Below are 23363 nucleotides of genomic sequence, written 5' to 3'. Positions count from 1 at the left end.
AATGTCATTATTCCCTATTTTAAAAAAATAGAAAAATATGAAGAAACCAAATTACAGTTCTACCATAGTTTTGGTCTGCTTCTTTGTAAAATATTTGATACACTTTAATAAAAATTTAATTGTACTATGTGCATTTCTTTATGATTTAGATTTGCTCCTCTCCCTATTACATATACCATATCACAAATATCTGTTCATGTCAAATGTAGACCCAACATTATTGTTTTTATTTCCCTTGTATACATTTACTTAATCCAGTATAGTTGGAATTAATCATGTAATGATGATGATGATGATGGCAACTATTTATTGAGTACTTACTACATACATGCTAGGCATCATATTGTATGATTTACGTATGTTGTTTTATTTAAGTCTCATAGCAACCCTGACAAGTATATATATTAATATCCTTATTTTGCAGGCAAGGCAATTGAGACTTAGAGTGTGTAAGTTGCTTAAGATCACAAAGTTAGAGGTAAGCCAGGGTTCTAAACCATACTATTCAAATCTGAATACAAGTTGTTTCATCGGTGCATATTTTAGACATTTTTTTCATCACTTATCTGATTATCACTTTAGGTAAAATTGTTAAAGTGAATTAAAGGGCATATGCATTTTAAGCTTCCTGATACCTAAACTTTGAGAAAAGTCATGCCAATTTGCATTTCTTAACATAACAGTATAGAAGTGCAATTTTACCATATTTTCAGCAATATTGGGTGCTGTCTTTTTTCTTTTGCTAATTTTGTAGGTGAAAAAACGGTACATTGTGAATTACATTTGCATTTTAAAAATCACTCTTGATTGTGGACATTTTTCTAATGTTTAGAAGCCACTCATTCCTTTTTGTGTGTGCACGGAATGTTTATATTTTATTTATTCAAATAAGTAGTTTTTTTTTTCTGATGTGTATTTCTGATATTTTCTTAGTATGCTATTTGCTTTTTAATTGTTTCTTTTATTTTGATTTGTAGAAAAAAATTTTTTTAATGTTTATTTAAGTTTAGGAGAGAGAGAACAGGGGAGAAGCAGAGGGAGAGGGAGACCAAGGATCTGAAGTGAGCTCTCTGCTGACAGAAGAGAGCACAATGTGGGGGTCAAACTCACAAACTGTGAGATCATGCCTTGAGCTAAAGTTGGTCGCTTAACCGACTGAGCCACCCAGGAGCCCTTGATTTGTAGAAATTTTAAAATTTGTGAATCAATCTGTCACTTTTCCCTACGTGTGTATGTGTTTTTATAAGTTTATTTCTTTTGAGAGAGAGAGAGAGAGAGAGAGAACATGAGAGAGGGGTAGGGGCAGAGAAACAGAAGGTAAGAAAGTCCCAAGCAGGCTCCACACTATCAGTGCAGAGCCTGATGCAGGGCTCTAACTCATGAACTGCAAGATCATGACTTGAGCTGAAACCAAGAGTTGGATGCTCAACAGACTGAGCCACCCAGACGCCCCATTCCCTTTGTGTTTTTTTTAAAGTATAAGTTGCATACATTAAAATGTGTGCAAATTTCGAGTGTGTAACTTAATGGATTTTAACACATGTATACACTTTTGTGTCACCCAGATCTGGAAATAGAACATTTCCACCTCTCAAGGAAGTTTCCTCTTACCTCTTTTTAGTTTTGGCTGCTCTTGAATTTCATACATAGGTAATCATATAACATATGCTCTTTTGTGTCTAGCTTCTTTTTCTCAACATAATGTTATTGAGATTCATGCATGTTGTTGAATGTATTGGTAGTTTATTCATTTTTATTGTGAGGTAGTTTTTCACTTTATGGATAGTGATGGACACTTGGGTTGTTTCTAGTTTGGGGCTTATAATGAATCAAGCTACTGTGACATTCTTATACAAGTATTTTTTTAATGGACCTAGATGCTCTTTTCTCTTGAGAAATACCAAGAACTGGAATATTATAGTTATCTTTTTGTTATCAACTTCTACTTTTCCATTGGTGTTAGGTAATACATGCTGTAGGCTTCAGCACTTTGAAATTTATGGAGATTTTCCTTATGGCCCAGTATATAGTGTAATTTGGTAAATGTTCAAAGTGCACTTGAAAAGGATGTATATTCTGCACTTGTTAGAGTATCTTTAAACAATAATTTGATTTGCCAATACTTGCTGACTTTGTTCTAACAGTATATAGAGAAAATATTCAAAATATTACAGTGGTGCCTGGGTTGCTCAGTCGGTTAAGTGTCCGACTTCGGCTTGCTCAGGTCATGATCTCACAGTTCGTGAGTTCGAGTCCCACATCAGGTTCTGTGCTGACAGCTCAGAGCCTGGAGCCTGCTTTGGATTCTGTATCTCCCTCTCTCTCTGCCCCTCCCTCACTCATGCTCTGTCTCTCTATCTCTCAAAAATATATAAACTTGAAAAAAGTTAAAAAAAAAATAACTATATTATAAATGGAGAAGGGTAAAGACATAAAGGGAAATATGGTTTCTGTAGTTCCCTGGGACTGGTAAAATGACAATGTCAGTAGCCAATGATAAGTTATGAATATATAATGTAATTCTTGGAGTAACCATTAAAAATGTCATACAAAGGGGGTGGCACCTAGATGGCTCAGTCGGTTGGGCATCCTGACTTCGGCTTGGTCATGATGTCATATGTGTACGTCTGTGTGTGTGTATATATATATGTATGTATAGACATATGTGTATGTCTGTGTGTGTGTATATATATGTATGTATATATATGTATATATATGTATATACATACATATATATATACACACACAGACATACACATATATGTGTGTGTATATATATATATGTGTGTGTGTCATATATATATATATGACACAAAAATGAGAGACATAGGCCCTAACATATAAATAATTACATTGAATGTAAATTATCCAAATATACCAACAAAAGGCAGATATTGGCATAGTAGATTAAGAAACATGACCCAACTATCTGCTGTCTATAAGAAAGTCACTTCAAATATAATGATATAGGCAAGATGAAAGTAAAAAGGATGAGCAAAAAAGGACATCATGGAAGCATTGATCAAAGAACGGTGGAATTGGCAATATTAATATTAACGAAGTAGGGGCTCCTGGGTAGCTCAGTCAGTTAAGCATCCGACTTTAGCTCAGGTCATGATCTCGCAGTTCATGAGTTTGAGCCCCATGTTGGGCTCTGTGCTAAAAGCTCGGAGCCTGGAGCCTGCTTCGGATTCTGTGTTTCCCTCTCTCTGCCCCTCCCCAGCTAGCACTCCGCACTCTGTCTGTCTGTCCGTCTCTCTCTCTCTCAAAAAATAAAATAAACATTAAAAAAAAAAATCAATGAAGTAGACATTAGAACAAAAGAAATTACCAGAGACAAAGGTACTTTATATGATAAAAGGATCGATCCATCAAGAAGACCTTTAATTCTAGATGAGTATATCCTAAACAACAGAGCCATTAAATTGTGAAGCATAAACTACTAGAACTGAGAGGAGAAACTGACTGATTCACCATGGAAGTTGGGGACTTCTAACCCCTTTCACAACTATTGAGAGAACAACTAGACTGAGAATCATCAAAGATAATAGAACTCAGCAACACCATCAACCAATAAAATGATAAATGGACATTCATAGAACACAACAGTGGCAGAATACACATTCTTTTCAAGTGTCCACAAAACATGTATTAAGTTAGACTGTATCCTGGGCATAAAATAAACCTCAACAAAATTTGGAATCATATACAGACTTCAGTGATATCAGACTAGAAGTCACTAACAAAAATATAACAGGAAAATCTCCAAACACTTTGAAACTAAACAATATACTTCTATATAATGCTGGGTCAAAGAAGAAGTCTCAAAGTAAATAAAAATGTATATTGAGCTGAATGAAAATGAAAATTTGTGGATGCAGCTATAGCAGTGTTGAGAGGGAAATTTATAGCACTAATTTGCATACATTACAAAAGAGGAAAAGTCTCAAACTGATAGTATAAGCTTTCTACCTCAAAAACCTAGAAAAAAACAAAGACAAAATAAACCCAAAGCAAGCAGAATAAAGGAAATAATAATAATAATAATAATAGTAATGAAACCTTGAAAAGAAAAAAAAAACAATTGAGAAAATCAATGAAAGTGCTGGCTTTTTTTTAAAGGACTGATAAAATGGAAAATCTCTAATAAGACTGATAAAGAAAAAAAGAAAGAAACAGATTACCAATATCAGGAATAAAACAGGGGATATCAAGAATATATTGTTATTGATACTACAGATATTGAAAGGATAATTGAGCAGCTCTACACACATAAATTTGAGAACTTATAAAACTGACCAGTTTTTTTAAAAATGCGAACTGCCACAGTTCACATAAAATGAAATCTATAATTGGAATAGCCCTGTGACTATGAAGGAAACTGAATTTGTAATTTTAAAACTCCTGTGTTAAATCTCTAGGCTCAGGCGATTTCATTGGAGAATTCATACAAATAGTTATAGAAGGATTAATACCAAGTCAACAGTGTCTTCATTAATATGGAAATAGAAGGAGCACTTTACAGTTCATTTTATGAAGCTAGTAGTACTCTGATGCCAAAACAAGACAAAGATAACACAAAAACTGGGCTGCCTGTGTGGCTCAGTCAGTTGAGCATCTGACTTTGGCTCAGGTCATGATCTATCAGCTCATGGGTTTGAGTTCCACGCCAATGCAGAGCCTGCTTCTGATTCTCTGCCTCCTTCTTTCTCTGCCCCTCCCCAGCTTATGCACGCTCTCTCTCTCAAAAATATTTAAAAAATGGTATTAAAAAGATAATACAAAAACTAAAAATATAGACTGATATCCCTCATAAATATAGGCATAAAATTTATTAGCAAAGTATTATTAAGCAGAATTTACTAATATATGGGGAGAATATGTGGCCAAGTAAGATTTATTTCAAGGTATGTAAGGCTGATTTAATATTTAAAAATCAGTCAATGTAATTTACCACATTAACAGTCCAAAGAAGATCACATAATCATATCAATTGATGCAGAAGGAACATTTGACACAATTCAAGCCCATTCATGCTTTATTTAAAAAAAAAACAAAAAATCAAAAAAACAAAAAAACAAAACCTTTCTCAAATGGATACAAAACATATGCAAAAGCCTATAGCTAAGGCTTGGGATGCCTGGGCGGCTCAGTCAGTTGAGCATCCAATTTCGGCTCAGGTCTGATCTCACCGTTCATGAGTTTGAGCCCCGCATTGGGCTCTGTGCTGATAGCTTAGAGCCTGGAGCCTGCTTCAGATTCTATGTCTCCCTCTCTCTCTACCCCTCTGCCATTCACACTCTGTGTCTCTCTCAAAAATAAACATTAAAGAAAAATTTTTTTAAAAAAGGCTAAACTAAAGCTTATAGCTAAATACTTAAGGGTGAAAGACTGTTTTCCCCTTAAGATCAGGAACAAAGCAAGGATGTCTGCTCTCACCATTTATATTTAACATAGAGTTAAATGTTGAGTAGACATTCTAGTCAGTGCAGTAAGACTGGGAAAGGCAATGAAGGGCATACAGATTGGAAAAGAAGAAATGTAGCTGACCCTTTTTGTAAGTAACATGATTGTTTCTAATGAAAACCCCAGAAAATCAAGGTAAAACCACGTAGTACCAATAACTGAATATAGCAAGGTGGCAGGATAGAAGATCTACAAAAAACAATTGCATTCCTATACATTAGAAATGAATATATAGATACCAAAATTAAAAATACAGTACTATTTATGATCATTTAAGAAAAGATACACTTACATGTAAATTTTTTTAAAGTGTGCAGGACTTGTGTGCTGAAAACTACAAAATGCTGATGGATGAAATCAACAAAGATGTAACAAATGGAAAGACATAGTATGTATATGGATTAGAAGACAACACCATAAAAATATCAATTTTTTCCCCAAGTTGATACATAGATTTAGTGAAATTCCTTTCAAAATCCCAATAAGATTTTTGTTGCTATGGACAAGATTATTCTAAAATTTAGATGGATTGGGGCGCCTGGGTGGCGCAGTCGGTTAAGCGTCCGACTTCAGCCAGGTCACGATCTCGCGGTCCGTGGGTTCGAGCCCCGCGTCGGGCTCTGGGCTGATGGCTCAGAGCCTGGAGCCTGTTTCCGATTCTGTGTCTCCCTCTCTCTCTCTCTGCCCCTCCCCCGTTCATGCTCTGTCTCTCTCTGTCCCAAAAATAAATAAACGCTGAAAAAAAAAAATTAAAAAAAAAAATAAAATTTAGATGGAAAGACAAAGGAACTAGAACAACTAAAACAATTTTGAAAAAAATAATAAAGCGGGAGGAACCAATATACTCCATTTTAAGACTTATTATATGGTTACAGTAATCAAGCCTGTGCGGTATTGGCAGAAGCATAGACAGATTAGATCAGTGGGATAGAGTAGAGAATCCAGAGATAGACCCACAAAAGTATTTGAAAAAATTGCAAAAGCAATTCAACAAATGGTTCTGGAACAATTGGACATCCATAGGAAAAAAAAAAAAAGTGAGCCTTGAGCTATTTCTTACATTTTATACAAAAACTAACTCAAAACGGATCATGAGTTAAAGGTGAAGTGCAAAACTAAAACTTTTAGGAAAAAAAACAGGAGAAAAATCCTTAGAATCTAGGAGTGGGCAGAGAGTTCTTAAACTATACTCCAAAAGTGCTCACCATAGAAGAAAAAAGGTTGATAAAATTGGGCCATGTGTAAATAGAACACTTTTGCCCTGCAAAATACCCTGTTTGGAGGATGAAAAGACAAGGGACAGAGTGGGAGAAAATATCTGTAAACCACATATCCAACAAAGGAGTAGTATCTAGAAGATACAAAGGCTTTTTAAAAACTCAACAGTTTAAAACCAAACAAGCCAGTTAGAATATGGGCAAAAGACATGAAGACACAATTCACCGAGGCAGATATACAGATGGCAAATAAACACGCGAAAAGTTGTTCAACATCGGTAGTCACTAGAGGAATTCAGATTAAAGCCACAGTGAGCGATTGCTGTATTCCTATCAGAATAGTGGTGATACCAAATGGCAGTGAGGATGCTGGTGGGAATGTAAAATAGTGCAGTCCCTCTGGAAAACAAGTTGGCAGTTTCTTAAAAAATTAAACCTGTAATTATCATGGGACCCAGCAATTGCACTCCTGGGCATTTATCTCAGAGAAATGCAAATTTAGTTCAGGTATTTGCTGTACATGAATGTCAGTAGCTTTATTCGTAGCAGCCCCAAACTGGAAGCAACCCTGATGTCCTTCAGTAGGTGAATGGTTAAGCAAATGTGGTACATTTGTACCTTCCCATGGAATATTACTCAGTAATATAAAGGAAAGAATTACTGATAGAGGCAACAAGCTGCAGGAATCTCTATATAGAGATTTATACTGAATGCAATAAGCTGATCTCAAAAGGTTACATACTATAAAATTCCATTTATGTAACATTCTTAAAGTGACAAAATTAAAGAAATGGAGAATAGATTAGTGTTTATGAAAAGTTAAGTAGAGGGTAGGGATGGAGGCAAGTGGAGAAAGGAAGCTTTGAGGTATCTTTGTAGTTTTGGAAATGTGTACCTTGACTGTGTCAATGTCACTATCCTGGTCGTGATAGAGTACTATACTTTCCTAAGATGTTTACCATTGGAGAAATTGGGTAAAAGCACAAGGGATCTGTCTCTATTATTTCTTGTAACTGTGTATGAATCTATAATTCTCTAATAATAAAAAGTGTAATTTGAAAAAATGGTATTGAAGCATATTTTATTCAACTCTTAGGTTCCTTTTTTCCTCTTAACCTGTTTTCTTCTTGTTTTTCTTTCTTTCTTTCTTTCTTTCTTTCTTTCTTTCTTTCTTTCTTTCTTTCTTTCTTTCTTTCTTTCTTTCTTTCTTTCTTTCTTTCTTTCTTTCTCTTTTTACCAGGTATCAGCTTAATATTTGTCCACTTTGTTTATAGATATTCTGCCTGTTTTTTTGAACATCTGAAGTTCAATATGATAGATTTCTGTATTCTTAGATTTTAAATTTGTCTGTTTCTTTACAGCATCTGTTAATGGGGAGGAAAGCATAGATTTATTTATACAAAATTTCCCCAGTCTTCACTTAACTATATAAAGGGCTGTTTTTTTCTGGGTGTGTGGCAAATTTGATTTTGAAATGCAGAGAGCAGCCATGTGTCTTTAATAAAACAGCCATTACATACATTTATATATCATAAAAATAATGTGTATAGCTCTTTCAATTTATAAAGTACTTCAACTGAACCTCAGAATTTTTTGCTTTTCCTGGTGTTGGCTTCCTTTATGTACATGAGAAGTCGTTTCAAAGCTGTACGCCTAGTTCTTTTTATGTAAAATCTTACTTACACTATACCTTCTTTTAGGCCAGTACTTCCATCATGAGGACAATTAACAGTGTCTCATGCGTAACCGCTGTGACACGATGGTACTATTTTCATTTACGGTTTTAGACACCACACTTTCTTATTAGCACTTTAGTAATCGTTCATGTGGCAGCATGACACAGATTAAGAGATTTGTCTGGAAGTTTTAAACTTCCAAATTTTGGAGCACCTTAGCAGTTTAAAAGATTGACAGGTGTGAGTTAGAAAAGACTTTCGTTAAAAATTGGCAAGTGTGAAATTGGGTAGTTGAACAGTATGTTTGGAACACTACCAACTCTGGGGATTGTTCTTGGGAGAAAATGCAGACAACCTCATTACTTCACTCTAATTAAAGGAATGGCTCTCCTTGCTAGTCGTCTGTAGGTAACCAATTCTCTAAGAATTTTTGGAGTCTCATTGTTGAGTAGTTAATTTGGTTTATGTCTTTGCTCACATATTCTTAATGGTTCCTGGTATGAAGGTACTACTCAATAAAATGATGGAACTTGGGGGTGGATATAGTTTAAATTACAGTGTTTTGTTACAAAAAATGGTAAAATAAGTTGCATTTCAATTATTTTATATTAGAAGCTATGTCATGTATTAAAATTTACTTGCTAATTGCCTACAATTGATTAAATCATATTATAATCTACAATAAGCACATTATGGTACAGAGTGATAGCAGGTAATTTTAGTTTGGGTTTCCTTAACAAAAAGGACACTTATCTTAAAAGTGAAATCCAAATCTTTTCCTGATCAATTACCTTAATCATGGAGGAAGTCTGGGTTTTTGTTCTAACCAGGTAGGTAGGTTGTAATTTTAAGCAGTTTGGTTTGCGAAGCATGATTAAGACACCGTTCCCTTTGAGGTTTACCCTTTCGCTTCTGAGGTACAACTGTTTATCATCTTGGGTCAAAGGTTATAAAAAGTAGTCATCAATTAAAGCTTTATTGGTTGTAATTGGTAATGCTATGAAAGGAGCCAGCCAAACTGAATCTGATAATAAAAGACTCTTTGTTAAAATATTTAATAAATTAACACTCTCTCTTGGAAGGGGGAAGCTAATTACAAAGCCCAAGATTGTTAATCATAATGTTTACTTTCTTCAAAAGCACAGACTCAACTACTCCATAATCATTAGACATCAGATTTCTTTCTTTTTCTTTTTTTAAATCCAGCAGACTCTGTCATTCCCGGAGGGGATGTTCTTTTCTATGGCTCAGGCTTGGGATATGGCAGAAGGAGGAAATGCCAAGACAAACATAAGTTATAAGGGCCATCTTAAAAATAAACAGGACTCTGTTAGAACGTCAGACTGCCTTTGCTCTCTTCAAAAAGGGTCAAAAGTTTATGTAGATTTATTTTGTAGGCTAATGAATGATATCAAGAATTGGGGCATTTGGAAAGTAATGTTTTTGTTTTGTTTTGTGTAATAATAAATTATCTACCAGAGCTATTATTCTATCTCTGTACATGTGTTGTTGGTGTTTTTTTTTTTTTGAAGTGTTTTGACAGTTTTGTGGCTTTTGAATTTTAGACATTTCCAAAGCCCTAACGTAGGTAAATGGAACTGTGACACATACCACCTCTCCGACTCTTGAATGACCTTGCCGTGGGAACTCTCTGAATGGGCCTTTACATCTGGGAATCGAATGTTTCTAGATTTAAGCAATAGGGGGCATCTTGGGTTTGTTCTTTACACATGTTGCTGTAGTCTGATCTTTAGGGCAGTTCTAATGAAAGAAAATCCTGCTTTGGGCCTGCTGTGCAAATTAGCCATATGGCGAAGTGTAATATCCCGCTGAACGTCATTATGGGGCCCTATGAAAAGTGCTCCCCTTTTCACATGGAAGCAAATTAAAATGGCCCTTTCAGGTTTTTGGTTTTTTTTAAACTCTGAATAAACCTGTCTTCACTTGGATGCCGGGACAGTTGAAAGGGAGTTCTCCAGCTGCAGTCAGGGTGGTGAAATTACAGGCTTTGCCCAAGACCAAATGGAAATATTGCTTCCTGTAGGCAAAGCCGGAAGAACAATGGTGTGTGCTTCCATCCTTCCATTTCCCTCCCTTGTTCTTTGTGTACTTGCCCTTAGCTGCTTCTCAATCCAAGAGTGAGTTTTCTGTTACTGTGATGGATGAGAAGGGCTCAGTCCACTCTCCAGTAGACCCTGTATCAGTCTCTACGAGGAAAGGCCCACAGATGAAGAGCTGTTTACCCAAATAATGGCACAGTAAATATTTAATGAAGAAGATGGGCCTGTCCCATGTTGTCTGTTGTTTGGACATACTGCCATATGAAATAATATCGTCCCAGCATAAGTTTTTATTTTTTTTTTCTGCAACACTAGACATGTAGGTCCCACTAATGTTTGGAGGCATGGGGTTCAGTAACTATATGAAATGTTCAGGGTGTTTGTGTGCATGGTATACATTGGCACCTTTTACGAAGAAAAAGAAATCCACGGAAAGGTCTTTCATCCCGTCTTCCCTTTCCCCCCTGCTCGAGGGAAAGGATCACACAGTCGTGACTTAGTTGATTACTAGTGTACATTTGTAAACTGACAGCAGCTAAAGTTTGACTTTGAGCTTTGTTAGCAATAAATTTCACCACTCTTACAGACAAAAACAAAAAAACCTCCCTCATTTGCCCACACAGAGTGGTAGTGCTGTGTGTCTCCTATGTTTATATCCAGGCAAGTGCCTAGACACATGGGGAATTCAAAGTTATCATTTGTGTATCTATTTTTGTTTTTAAGCATTTATTGAAAGCTCATGTTAGTTCCAGCATTTGTGTGATGACAATTTACAGCATGTGTTTGAAGAAAGAAAGTTGGCACAGTGTTGTGCAGTAAGAGTAGATCATACTAAATTACAATGTTTGAGAAAAGATTTTTGCATGCAAAATGAAAGGAATGAAAAGGGTATGTACCATATTGTCCTGTTTGTGTGTGTATGTGTACATATGTGAGTATGTGAAATACCTGTTAAGAATAGAGGAATGTTGGTAAGGGAGTACACCAAAAAGTAAACAGTAGTTATCTCCAGGTGATGGGATTATGAATGACTTTTATTTTCTCTCTTTGCCTTATCTGTATTGTCTGATTTTTCTTTTTTTCTTTTTTTTTAATTTTTTTAATGTTTATTTATTTTTGAGACAGAGAGAGACAGAGCATGAACGGGGGAGGGGCAGAGAGAGGGAGACACAGAATTGGAAGCAGGCTCCAGGCTCTGAGCCATTAGCCCAGAGCCCGACGCAGGGCTCGAACTCACGGACCGCGAGATCGTGACCTGAGCCGAAGTCGGACGCTCAACCGACTGAGCCACCCAGGCGCCCCATGTATTGTCTGATTTTTCTAAAAGTCACAAATTTTACTTTTGTAGTTAGTAATTGCAAAGAGACAATATTAAGAACACAGCTAAAAGCAAAAGATTGAAACAAAAGAAAATGAAACCAACCAAACAACCTTTTTCAGCATAGCCTGAAGAGAAGTGGGTTATTTCCTGGTTAATTCTGGTGCTAGGATTAATGATTAGACTTGAGAAATTGACAATGGCTTTGGGGACATTTGACCATTAGCACCCTTCTCCACTTTTATCATAGGATGTGATGTAATATTTAAATTAAATATGAATTTAGAAGATAAAGCACCTAGTGAATTGAAGAGGTTAATAGAACCTGGAGGATATTTCTTTGTTTTAGCATTAAGTAAAAATAGAGTATGTTCTGTGATCCTTTAGCTCTTATGTAGTTGCCCTATAAGTGAATGATGAGAAATTTATTGTGAGGAATACTTTATAATAGTATAAGCTCCTGTCTTTAGGTTAAATTTCAGATGGAATATATATACTTAACAGAAAATATTAAGCAAAGTCTTGTTTGGCTTCTAAGCCTTTCTTAACTTCCACTAAAATTCTTTAAATGCATAAGCGTCTGAAAATTTGTAACACCATTGTTAAAGAAGACTTATAATTAACATTACATTGCCTGAATTTGAATAACATTTTCTCCAACTTTAAGGCTGATTGAATGGATTGAGAAATCTAGTTGTTGAGTGATGTGTGTTTTATTGCCATAAACAGAGCAAACCTTAGAAGTCAGAAGGTACTTTATGCCTTTTCTACTCTGTGCCATCTGGCTTGAGAATACAGTACTGAATTGATGAATATATTGGTTTTCTATCCCCATTCTGTTTAGATTCTCCTTTATAAGGCTGTCAGCATGTGGGGTGGGTGGGGGGGGGGCAGTGGGACTCCTGGTGGCAGCACAGTTTATCTTGTGCTGGAGAGTACTTAATAGTGCTGTACAAGAACACAAATAGGAAGACCCTGTATTGTGGTTTTCATTCACTTAAGAAGTTCAGGGAGTTAAACACTGGGAACTGTATGGTAGGAGAATGTTTGACTGTATTTATGTGAACTTGGTAGGCCAGTTGTTTGCTAGACACTGGAATCAGTTTGTGGATTTACTTTGAAACAACTTTGGACCTGGGCACATCAACCTGCTGTGAATTGCAGCTTCCCTAAAGATATTAGATCTATAGCCAGATGATGGTGAGTGGGCCAAGGCAAACCACAAAACAAGCCTAGAAGCAAGCACTTGTCCAGAAAGAGCTCCTATTGTTCAAAACAGAGCAATTGGGAAAATGAAACAATACAAAACAAAATATGAGATCTGCAAAAACAGCCTGAATAAAATGGGACAAGGAACACCATCGTAAAAATTCAGAGGAAACATGATTCTAAGAATGATTTTCTGCAGGAACCAAAGGAAATTTTAGAAAATTGTTTGGCATGAAGAAGGCATAACTTCTATGAAACAGAAACAAAAATCTTCAAAAGAATAAATGGAGATAGAAAAACAGCAGGATGAGATAAGTAGGAATAATTACAAAGAAATGATTACTGCAATAGCAGATAAAGCGTAACTAGAAAAATGGAGCCTTGAAAGAAAATATTGATTAATATTCTATTTATACTTTTAATCATTTATTCAAGCCAATGTATATTGAGTGCCATTTATACCAGGCATTGTTCTAGGGTCTGGGAACATGACAGTTAATAAGACAAACAAGAACTTGTTCTTGTGGAGCTTACATTTTGAATGAGAAGAGCCAGACAATAAACAAACAGCGTAATATCAGATGGAGATATGTGCTATGCAAAGAATTAAAAGCAGGTTATGTATTTGGCAAAACTTTCCATTTTAAATTGAGTAATAGAAAAGTCTTTTCTTAGTAGGCGACATTTAAATTTATATTTTAATTATTAGAAAGAGCCAGATATAGGTCCTTTTGTACTTTCGTTCTACAGATATTCCTTACATTATCTTATTTTCTCCTAGGTTTAGATTACCATCTCTCTGCTAGTGATTCTTGATTCCTAAAACTATTGTCTTTAGCTCAGCCCTTTCTCCTGAGCTGCAGGCCCAAATACACCTGCTCCTGAACACTTAGCACTTGGAAGTCACTAATTAAACATGTTTGGTACAGAGGTCATTATCATCAGTTTCCTCAAATACAAACAATTCTAGTTACTCGTGTTAGTTATATTTTATAAAGTCACCGTAAATACTGAGTTCATGAATACTGAACCATTGCTCCTAGAGGAAATACAGGGTTAGGTTCCTGTGAGCTTCTGGTCACAACATTTCATCAGTCAGTTCACAGCCATGTTTTATGTGTGTTTCTCTTTAAAGATGTTTTATTTAATGTATTTTGTTGGCTTATTAACATTGAATTCATGGGCAACAGCATGCCCAAACAAAGCTTATCTAAATGTGTTTTCTCTCAAAGGCACATTTTGTCTTCTTGAGCTTAGGTATACTAGACAGCACTTTGGCACTGTGTTTGGGGGTCTTTTTAAATAGCAAAATCACCAGGGGCACCTGGGTGGCTCAGTCAGTTAAACATCTGACTGTTGATTTCAGCTCGGGTCATGATCTCATGGTTTGTGAGATTGAGACTCTTCACTGACAGTGTGGAACCTGCCTGGGATCCTCTCACTCTCTCACTCTGCCCCTCTCCCACTTGTGTGCTCTCTCTCTCTCTCTCTCTCTCTCAAAATAAATAAATAGTAAGCTTTAAATGGCAAAAATCACCAACAGGAAGCACAAAAATGCAAGACATACAGATGGCCAACAGGTACATGAAAAAGGTGCTCAACATCAATGATCATCAAGGAACTGCAAATCAAAACCACAGTGAGGTATCACCTACATCTGTCAGAATGACTATTATCAAAAAGACAAGGAATAACAAGGGTTGGTGAGGATGTTGAGAAAGTAGAACCCTTGTTACTTGTTGGTGGGAATGTAAATTGATGTAGCCACTATGGAAAACAGTGTGGAGGTTTCTCAAAGAATTAAAAAAAGAACTGCTGTATGTTCCAGCAATTTCATTTCTGGGTTTTTATCTGAAGGAAATGAAAACACTAACTGAAAAAGATATGTGCACCCCTATGTTCATTGCAGCATAATTTACAATAGCCAAGACATGGAAACAACCTCAGTGTTCATTGGTGGATGAAGAATAAAGAAGATGTAGAATCTATATATACAAAGGAGTATTATTCAGCTATAAAAAAGAATGAAATCTTGCCATTTGCGACGACATTGTTGGACCTTGAGGGAACTGCTAAGTGAAATAGATAACAGAAAGACAAATAATGTATGATCTCACTTATATGTGGCATTTAAACAGACAAAAAACCCAACTGAATGCATTGATTTGTGGTTGCCAAAAGTGGGGGATGGGGAAATTGGGTGAAGGTGGTGAAAAGGAATAAACTTTCAGTTATAAAGTAAGTAAGTCCTGGGGCGCTTGGGTGGCTCAGTCAGTTAAGCATTTGACTTCGGCTCAGTGAACTTGTGGTTTGTGAGTTTGAGTCCCATGTTGGGCTCTGTGCTGACAGATCAGAGCATGGAGCCTCTTTCAGATTCTGTGTCTCCCTTTCTCTGTCTTCCTCCCTTGCTCGGACTGTCTGTCTCTCTCTCTCTCAAAGATAAATAAAGATGAAAAAGAATTTAAAATAAGTAATTCCTGGGGATGTAATATACAGCGTGGTGACTATAACAAATAATACTTTATTGGATAATTGAAATTTTCTGAGAGAGTAGATCTTAAAAGTTCTCCTCACAAAGAAAAAACAATGCATGTGGTGATAGGTGTTACTGGACTTGTGGTGGTGGTCATTTTGCAATATATATCAATATTGAGCCATTATGTTGTACGCCTGAACATAATATGTTTTATGTCAATTATATCTCAATTTAAAAAAATCACAAAAATGCAAAAAATGGGGCACTGGTTGACTGTGAAGAGCATAATTGTTTGTAGTATGAGAACTGAAATAAGGAAGTAGAGTTTTGCCTTGTTTGACCTCAGCCGGGAACATGTGCGTTGGGCGCAGCTCAAATTTTTCAACACTCTGTGCTCATCTGTGAATGACTATGAAAGCAGCATGAGTATTGATTTTGAGGCTACAAGTAAATTTTGGCAAGTAGGCACATTTGCAAATACGGAATTCATGAATAAGAATCGAGTATATATCCCTGCTCTTATGTTTCCTCTCTCATTAAATGACACCACCATCAGACCAGTTACCCAGGTTAGAAACCTCATGTTAGCTTTCTTTCTTTTCTATCCTTTACCACCAACATCCAATCAACCATCGGCTTTTACCTCCTAAATATAAGTCAGGTTCAGACTGATCTTTTTGTATCTGACTTTCTCTGTTTTCATTCTGCTTAGTACATGACAATGTACAAATATCTGAAGTTCTTACTGTCTCTGGAGTTCAAGTCCTAATATCTTAACATAATTTACAAAGCCCTCTAACCTTATTTCTTGTCATCCCTCTCTCTTACACTGTGAAGGTACTGCCATGAAGAACTTTTTTCAATTCATGGGATGTGTAATGCCATTTTTTTCCCTTGAACCTCTGTGTCTCTATGAGGAATATTTTTTCCTTTATATTTACCTGTCTTATTCTCACTCATTTGTCAATTATGAATATAAATGGCATTTTTTTTTTTTCTGGGAAGCTTTCTCTGACATTCCTCCCATCCACACCACACACACACACACACACACACACACACACACACACACACACACATCAATCTAACCCAGAGGATTCTATAGTGTTTTTTTGTTTTTTTAATTGCTAGTTTTCCACCATAGACTATAAATTCAGTGGTGATGGGGGACCATTCTTTATTGCATGTCAAGCACTTTATATACATTAAGTGACTTGATTTTCTGTGATGTTATATGTATTAATTAATTAATTATTACAAAGCCTTTGGGCCACTATAATACTAATGACATAAAATGAAAACAAACTAAAGCAACTTTTCATTTGGATACTATTTTATATCTATTTGCTCTATACCTTCACTAGCTTTTCAGTTTTTTTTTTTTAAATAAATATTAATGATTAGATGAGTTTGAAGCTGAAGTGGCTAACTTGATCTATTTGTGGAAAGACAGGCAGTCAGCTGGACTGGTCAGACATCTACTTCTGAAATTCCACCTGTAAGCACTGAGTTGACAAAATTGGCAGAGGAAATAGAATAATCAGAGGTGAATTTATTTAGCTGCCACCAGGGAAAATCTAATTTTTGTAAAGGGAGAAGCCAGAATTATTAGATAAATTCGTCTTTCCTTATGTTTTTATTTTATTGAATGAATATTTGAAAGGCAAAACTGTATCTAGTTAAGAATTGAGTATAGGTCTATGATAGGTTTTCATCTTGCTTATTTTCTACCATTTACAACAAATAATTAAATTATTATACAATGGTCTAATTTGAGAGAAGACTTTCCCTAAATTCTCAGCTAAGTGTACCTTGGCTCCAAAGCATGTTGAATGTGTAACGTCACGCAAGAATAATAAAGGGCCTTTAGGGCTGTTAACTTTAAAATGAAAAGCCCTTCAGTGTGTGCAGAATGTAATTGACATTTAATAATACCACTATGCTGTGAAATGGTGGCAAGTGGGGAATAACTTTAACAAACCAATGCGCAGTTTCCACTTCTTATTTCTTAAATAGAATAATTTGCTACCTCATTAACTTATGGATTTAGAAATAAGAAAGCCTTGAAATAGCTGCCTTAGTGTTTGATTTCATTTTATGGTAGGAAAAACGCAGGTGTGTATGGTTATAATCACTTTAGCATTTAAAAACTTTTGTTTTTAAGCTACACCAGGGTCAACAAACTGTGGGCCAGATCCACCCTGCTACTTGTTTCTGTGTGACCTGTGACCGAAAAACAGCTTTTACACTTTTAGATGGTTGGTTAAAAGTAAAAAGAATATTTCATGGCAGATGAAAATTTTATGAAATTCTTATTTCTGTTTCCACAAATAACGTTTTATTGGAATTTGGCCACACGCATTTATGTACCGTCTATGGCTGCTTTTGCATTTCAAACAGCATTTCAACTAGTCTCTTGACTAGTCGCAAGAGAGACTGTATGTCTCATCAAGCCTAAAATGTTTACTATCCTGCCCTTTAGAGGACATGTTTGCCAGCCCCTGAGCTTACACTATTGAATTAGTATGATTTAACACCTTAAACCAACTTCTCCTATTTAGGGACCTAGCAAAGAAGTCACGTCCAATAAAATTCTTCAGACTTTTGGGAAGGTGAAGGAAACCGAACTTAGGGATTGCATAGAGTTTATACTTTCTCCCATGGGCAATCTTCATCATTGATTTCATTGTTCTTTTTCAAAACATAAGCACTTGCATAGTGCTGATTATTTATCAGATGCTGTTCTAAAAGCTTTCTGATTCATCTGGATCCTCATGACTATGATGAGGGTGACCTCTCTACAAGTGAGAACACCATAGCACATCTATGAGTGAAAGTTAAATAGCTAAATGGTGGAAGTTAAATTAGTGAAAGTTTTGCAGCTGGTTGTACAGCTAGAAAGGGGCAGACTCATGATTTGAAAGAAGTCCTCTGGTTCTCAAATCAGTGCTCTTAACCACTGTGCATGCCGTCTCTCCATTTCTACTCTTATTTATTTAGAAGAGTCTTGGATTAAGAGTAGAATTTAGTAATGGGGGGGCATGATGCTTTAAAAGCTTTGAGTTATATTGGTTTCCTAGGCTGCTGCAACAAAGTACCACACATTGGGTAGCCTACACAATAGAAATTTATTCCGACCCAGTTTTGGAGACTAGAAGTCCAAAATCAAGTGTCAGAAGGCCGTCCTCCCTCTGAGACAGTGAGTGGGAGACTTGTCTCTCCTTAGCTTCTGCTGGTGGCCATCCATCCATCCATCTATCCATCCTTGGCTTGCAGCTGCATTGCTCCAATCTCTACCTGTGTCACCACATGATGTTCTCCCTGTGTGTCTGTGTCTTTTCTGCCCACCCCCCCTTTTTTTCCGTTTATTTATTTTGAGAGAGAGAGAGCACACATGAACCAGGGAGGGGCAGAGAGAGAGAGAGACAATCCCAAGCAGGTTCTGTGCTGTAAACACTGTGACATGGGGTTTGATCTACTGTGATACCATGACCTGAGCCAAAACTAACAGTTGGATGCTTAACCCATTGAGCTCCCCAGGAGCCCTTTTCTTTTAAGGACACCAGTTATATCAGATTAAGGGTCACCCTACTCTAGTACAACTGCATCTCAATTAAAACAATTTTTTTTGATGTTTATTCATTTTTGAGAGAGAGAGAGAGACTGAATATGAGTGGAGGAGGGGCAGAGAGAGAGGGAGACACAGAATCTGAAGCAGGCTCCAGGCTCTGAGCTGTCAGCACAGAGCCCGACGTGGGGCTTGAACCCATAAGCTGTGAGATCATGAACTGAGCCGAAGTCGGACACTCACCGACTCAACCGACTGAGCCACCCAGGCTTCCCTAAATGCATCTTAATTTAAATACATCTGCAGTGACCCTATTTCTAAATAAAGTCCTATTGTGACATCCCAGGAAGGACATAAATTTTGAAAGGATGCTGTTCAACCCAGTTATGGAGCTCATGAACCAGCTTTTGCTCTCGAGAGCACCTTTCATTTTAAGAAACTGTGTATCAAGAATTTCTAGGGGTTTGTTTCTTCTTTTTTGCTGTTAATCCTGTACTTGATTCTATTCTAGCTGGGAAGACTGATTTACTATTCTTTGCTCCTGCCTTTTTCCTGCCTTGCTCTGGCCCTTTGCTCATGATTCATTTGAGACTGGTTTTCATTCTGAACATTTTTCTTCTGGAATGTTCTGTGAGGTTTTTAAGGCCCATTTTCTCAACTGCTTTTAGGAGAATGTTGGTTTGTCTTCATGCTTGTGAATTTATGGTAGTTGATTCAGCAACCAGCTTTGGTGTGTTGGTGGTTGAGTTCTGGTAGTGTCCTCTTAAGAATCTTTTGTATCCATTCTTATGGGATTTGTAAGTAAGGTTCAATAAATGGTAATCGTTCTTTTTATTTTTTCTATGATTATTATCACTGTTAAAATAGCAGATTTTGAGAAATGTGGGGTTGCCTCAATTCCAAACCTGAGAGTTTCTCTTTTCCCACAAAATACTAGAATAATTGGTCAAATCGTGTCAACCCATTTCCTTTTGTTTATTTTACAGGGTGCCCGTGAAACATTTGAGAACTACTATCGAAAACAGAGGCGAAAACAGGCCCGTTTGGTGCTCCAGCCTCCATCTAACATGGTAGGATCTCCAACTTAACTTTTCTCTCTTTTTCACTTTTCTTCTCTGGCATCTTGTCATTATTTTGCATATGTGCTGGGGTTTTTTTGTTTTTTGTTTTTGTTTTTGTTTTAAACTGTCACTCTGAGACCATTTTTGGTGGATGTGACTTTCAGGAAGAAAATAGCAACTAACATCTATTGATTGCTATGTGTCAGGCATCGTTTTAAGTACTGGATATAAATTATCTAATTTCATCCTCCTTGTAACTCTATAATGTAGGGAGGGTACTATTGTTATATTTACCTTAGAGTCTTGGGAACTGAGCCCTAAGAAAAGAAGTAACTGATTTTAACTTTGTCTTAAGGTATCAAAAGAGAAACAATAACTTTTTTCTTCTTTGCTTTGTTGCAGCATGAAACTTTAGATGGCTACAGGAAGTATTTTAATCAAATTGTAGGGTAGGTATATGTATGTGTGTGTATTTAAATGTATACACTTTCAATACCTAGACTTGTGAGACTTGGAAAGATAATTTTTCCTTGGGAAATTATTTTCCTTTTTTTCTTTTAAATTTTTGAGATTTATTTTTGACTTTCTGATAATTTCAAAGGAATGTCTAATTGGTTTCAGCATTATATTGTTGAAGAGTAGTTTTTAAGGATGAAAGAAGAAAACTTTTGAATTGTAATTTTATTATATTTGATGTTTTGTTTCTCCATTCTCCGTACGGGGGAACCAAATAATCAGCAAAAGTTGGCAGACTTTTTCTAAAAGGGCCAGATAGTAAAGTATTTTAGGCTTCGCAGGCCATACGGTTTCCGTCACAACTATTCAGCTCTGTTGTTGCAGTGGGAAAGCAGCTATAGACAGTATATAAATGAGTGAGCGTGGCTGTGTTCCAATAAAACAATATTTATAAAAATAGGCAGTGGGCCAGATTCGTCCCACGGGCTATATAGTTTGCCACCATCATCTAGAGTATACATACTAGGATGGAATTGCATTTCCCAAATAAACACCATATAGACAGCTTATTCTAATTATGAAAGAATGACTTTGCAGTTAAAAGAAAGGGAAATGACTTGAATTGTTGTATGAAATTTCTTTTTATTTCAAATTGAGATTTCTTTAAATTAATTGATAGTTTTGATTAAAATATATCATAAAAATTCCTTATTTAAAGAATTATTTTATTTAGTAGGAACATTTAGCCAAGGTAACTGAACATACATTTTAAATGTATAACAATAAAGCTACAGCAGAGTGTCAAAAAATAAGTTTGCATTTTTTTTTTTTTTTTTTACCTTAAGGAGGAAGTCCACATAAAGGGAATTATTTTGGTATTTTGTATGTTGAGCTCTTAAAAAATGTGTATTGCAGCTTTCACTGTCTGTTTAAAATTGGTTAGCTTTTTAAAAATGTCTTAATGGCCTGGTATTTTTAATATAGTGAAATTAGCTTCCCTTACCTGTAAACATTTTCTTCCCTTTTACATGGCTGACTAATATGGTTAACATTTAATAGAAATGTACCTCCGATTTCTATAAGGTGGCTGGACAAAATTCCATGTCCAAGAAATATGATTTTGTTCATGACACCAGGTAGCTTTCTTTAAGAAAAAAATGACTATTAACTTCAGATTTGATGGCAGCTCTTGTTTGCCAGACCTTGGAGATAGTCAAACTGTAATTTCTGACAGTTGTACTCTCTTTTTTCCTCAATCTTAGCTTTTTTGTGGTTGAAGATCACATTTTACATACAACCCAGGGCTTAGTAAACCGAGCCTACATTGATGAACTCTGGGAAATGGCACTTTCAAAAACCATCGCGGCACTCCGCACCCACTCGGTATGTAAGAAGCCCGTGAGAAGTTCTCACTTATTGCTGATTATCTGTATACTAGTCAATGTTGTACTGCTTTAAAATCATTTACGTATTGCGTGAATCACCTACCCGGAGCTATCTCTTTCAAAGACATGTGGAAGTAGCCACTTCAAATTGCCACATTCTCTAACACGGAGCCCACTTTTGTGGATGCTCTGTGCAGGAAGAAAAAACAAAAAACAGCTGACATGTATTGGAATCCTCTCTCTGTGTCAGGCATTGTTATGTGTACTTTATATGTAGTTCATAAGGTAGTTATCATTATTATGTTTACCTTATAGTCTGGGAACTGACCCTCAGAGAGGTTAAGTAACCAGCTTAGTGTTATGCAGTAAGTGGTAGAGCTTGGATTCAAATCCAGACAAGTGACTATATTCTCAGCCACTACTCAGTGTTGCCTGCTATAAGGCCATTAATATTGATGTGGCGTTCACAGTTTTATTCTTATTTTTTGAAAAAAATCTTTACAACATATCAATGTTAGTAAGTACGAGTTCCCACGATTTTGATATATTTTATCAAAGCATGAATTTTTAAATATTTTTTTTAAGTGTATTTATTTATTTTGAGAAAGAGAGAACATGAGCAGGGGAAGAGCAGAGAGAGAGGGAGACAGAGGATCTGAAGTGGGCTTTGTACTGACAGCAGAGAGCCTGATGCAGGGCTCAAACCCACGAACTGTGAGATCATAACCTGAGCTGAAGTCAGATGCTTAACCAACAGAGCCACCCAGGTGCCTCTCAGAAAGTTATATTTTAATTGGGAGGGGGTCCCAATAAATAAATAAGAATATCAGATCGTCATAATACAGTTAAATTACAGTTAAGTACAGTTGAGTACAATTGAAACAGTGATAGATTAGGACAACATGGTGTCTGCTTTTGGTTAGTTGATCAGAAGTGGCATTCTTTATGCAAAGGAGTCACTATGTATGCAAAGATCAATTAAAGAGAATTCTAGGTATAAGGAATGGTAGTACAAGGGCTTTGGGTGTACTTTTCTATCTGAACTGTTCGAGGAATGATAGTGAGGACTTAATAATAGAAGATAATTTAGCATTTAGAATATTTCAGTAAGTGGCTTTGATATCCATGTAGTGCCAGCTAGAAACAAGATATCCACGACCCGCCAGCTTTCTTATCTCTTCATCAGCAAGTGTTCCAGAGTAAATACCATGTGTAAAATCTGTCACCGAAGGGATTGTAGCTGTTTTTGGGAACTGAAAAATGTTCAGAGTGGGTAGAACATAGAATGTAGAAAGTTAGCCAAGTGTGGTATGAAGTATAAAGAAAGAAGTAGATAGGTGTCATATTATCTAAGACCTATTTGATGCTTAAAGCACTGGGTTGAATGGAGTGTATGTGTTCATTGTGGGGGTAGGATAAATTGGAATGAGAAGGTCAATTTGGCTAAATTATGGACGAGGGATGAGAATAA

The 23363-nt window shown here is 36.2% G+C and overlaps 1 protein-coding gene across 7 annotated transcripts in view; it reads left to right on the top strand.

Moving 5' to 3' along the window:
• The window catches only part of EXOC6B (exocyst complex component 6B), a 616021-nt gene that overhangs the window by 296940 nt on the left and 295718 nt on the right, over nucleotides 1-23363 (top strand). For all 7 annotated transcript variants that reach the window (XM_045446460.1, XM_045446458.1, XM_045446457.1 and 4 more), the window contains 3 exons: nucleotides 19977-20060; nucleotides 20454-20500; nucleotides 21770-21890. In XM_045446460.1, the coding sequence (XP_045302416.1) occupies nucleotides 19977-20060; nucleotides 20454-20500; nucleotides 21770-21890 (252 nt within the window). The remainder of the gene's footprint in view (nucleotides 1-19976; nucleotides 20061-20453; nucleotides 20501-21769; nucleotides 21891-23363) is intronic.

This window comes from Leopardus geoffroyi, chromosome A3 (genome assembly GCF_018350155.1).
Source record: "Leopardus geoffroyi isolate Oge1 chromosome A3, O.geoffroyi_Oge1_pat1.0, whole genome shotgun sequence".
NCBI classification, from domain to species: Eukaryota; Metazoa; Chordata; class Mammalia; order Carnivora; family Felidae; genus Leopardus; species Leopardus geoffroyi.
Note: the sequence above shows the minus strand (reverse complement) of the source record. Positions and strands in the feature narration are given on the sequence as shown.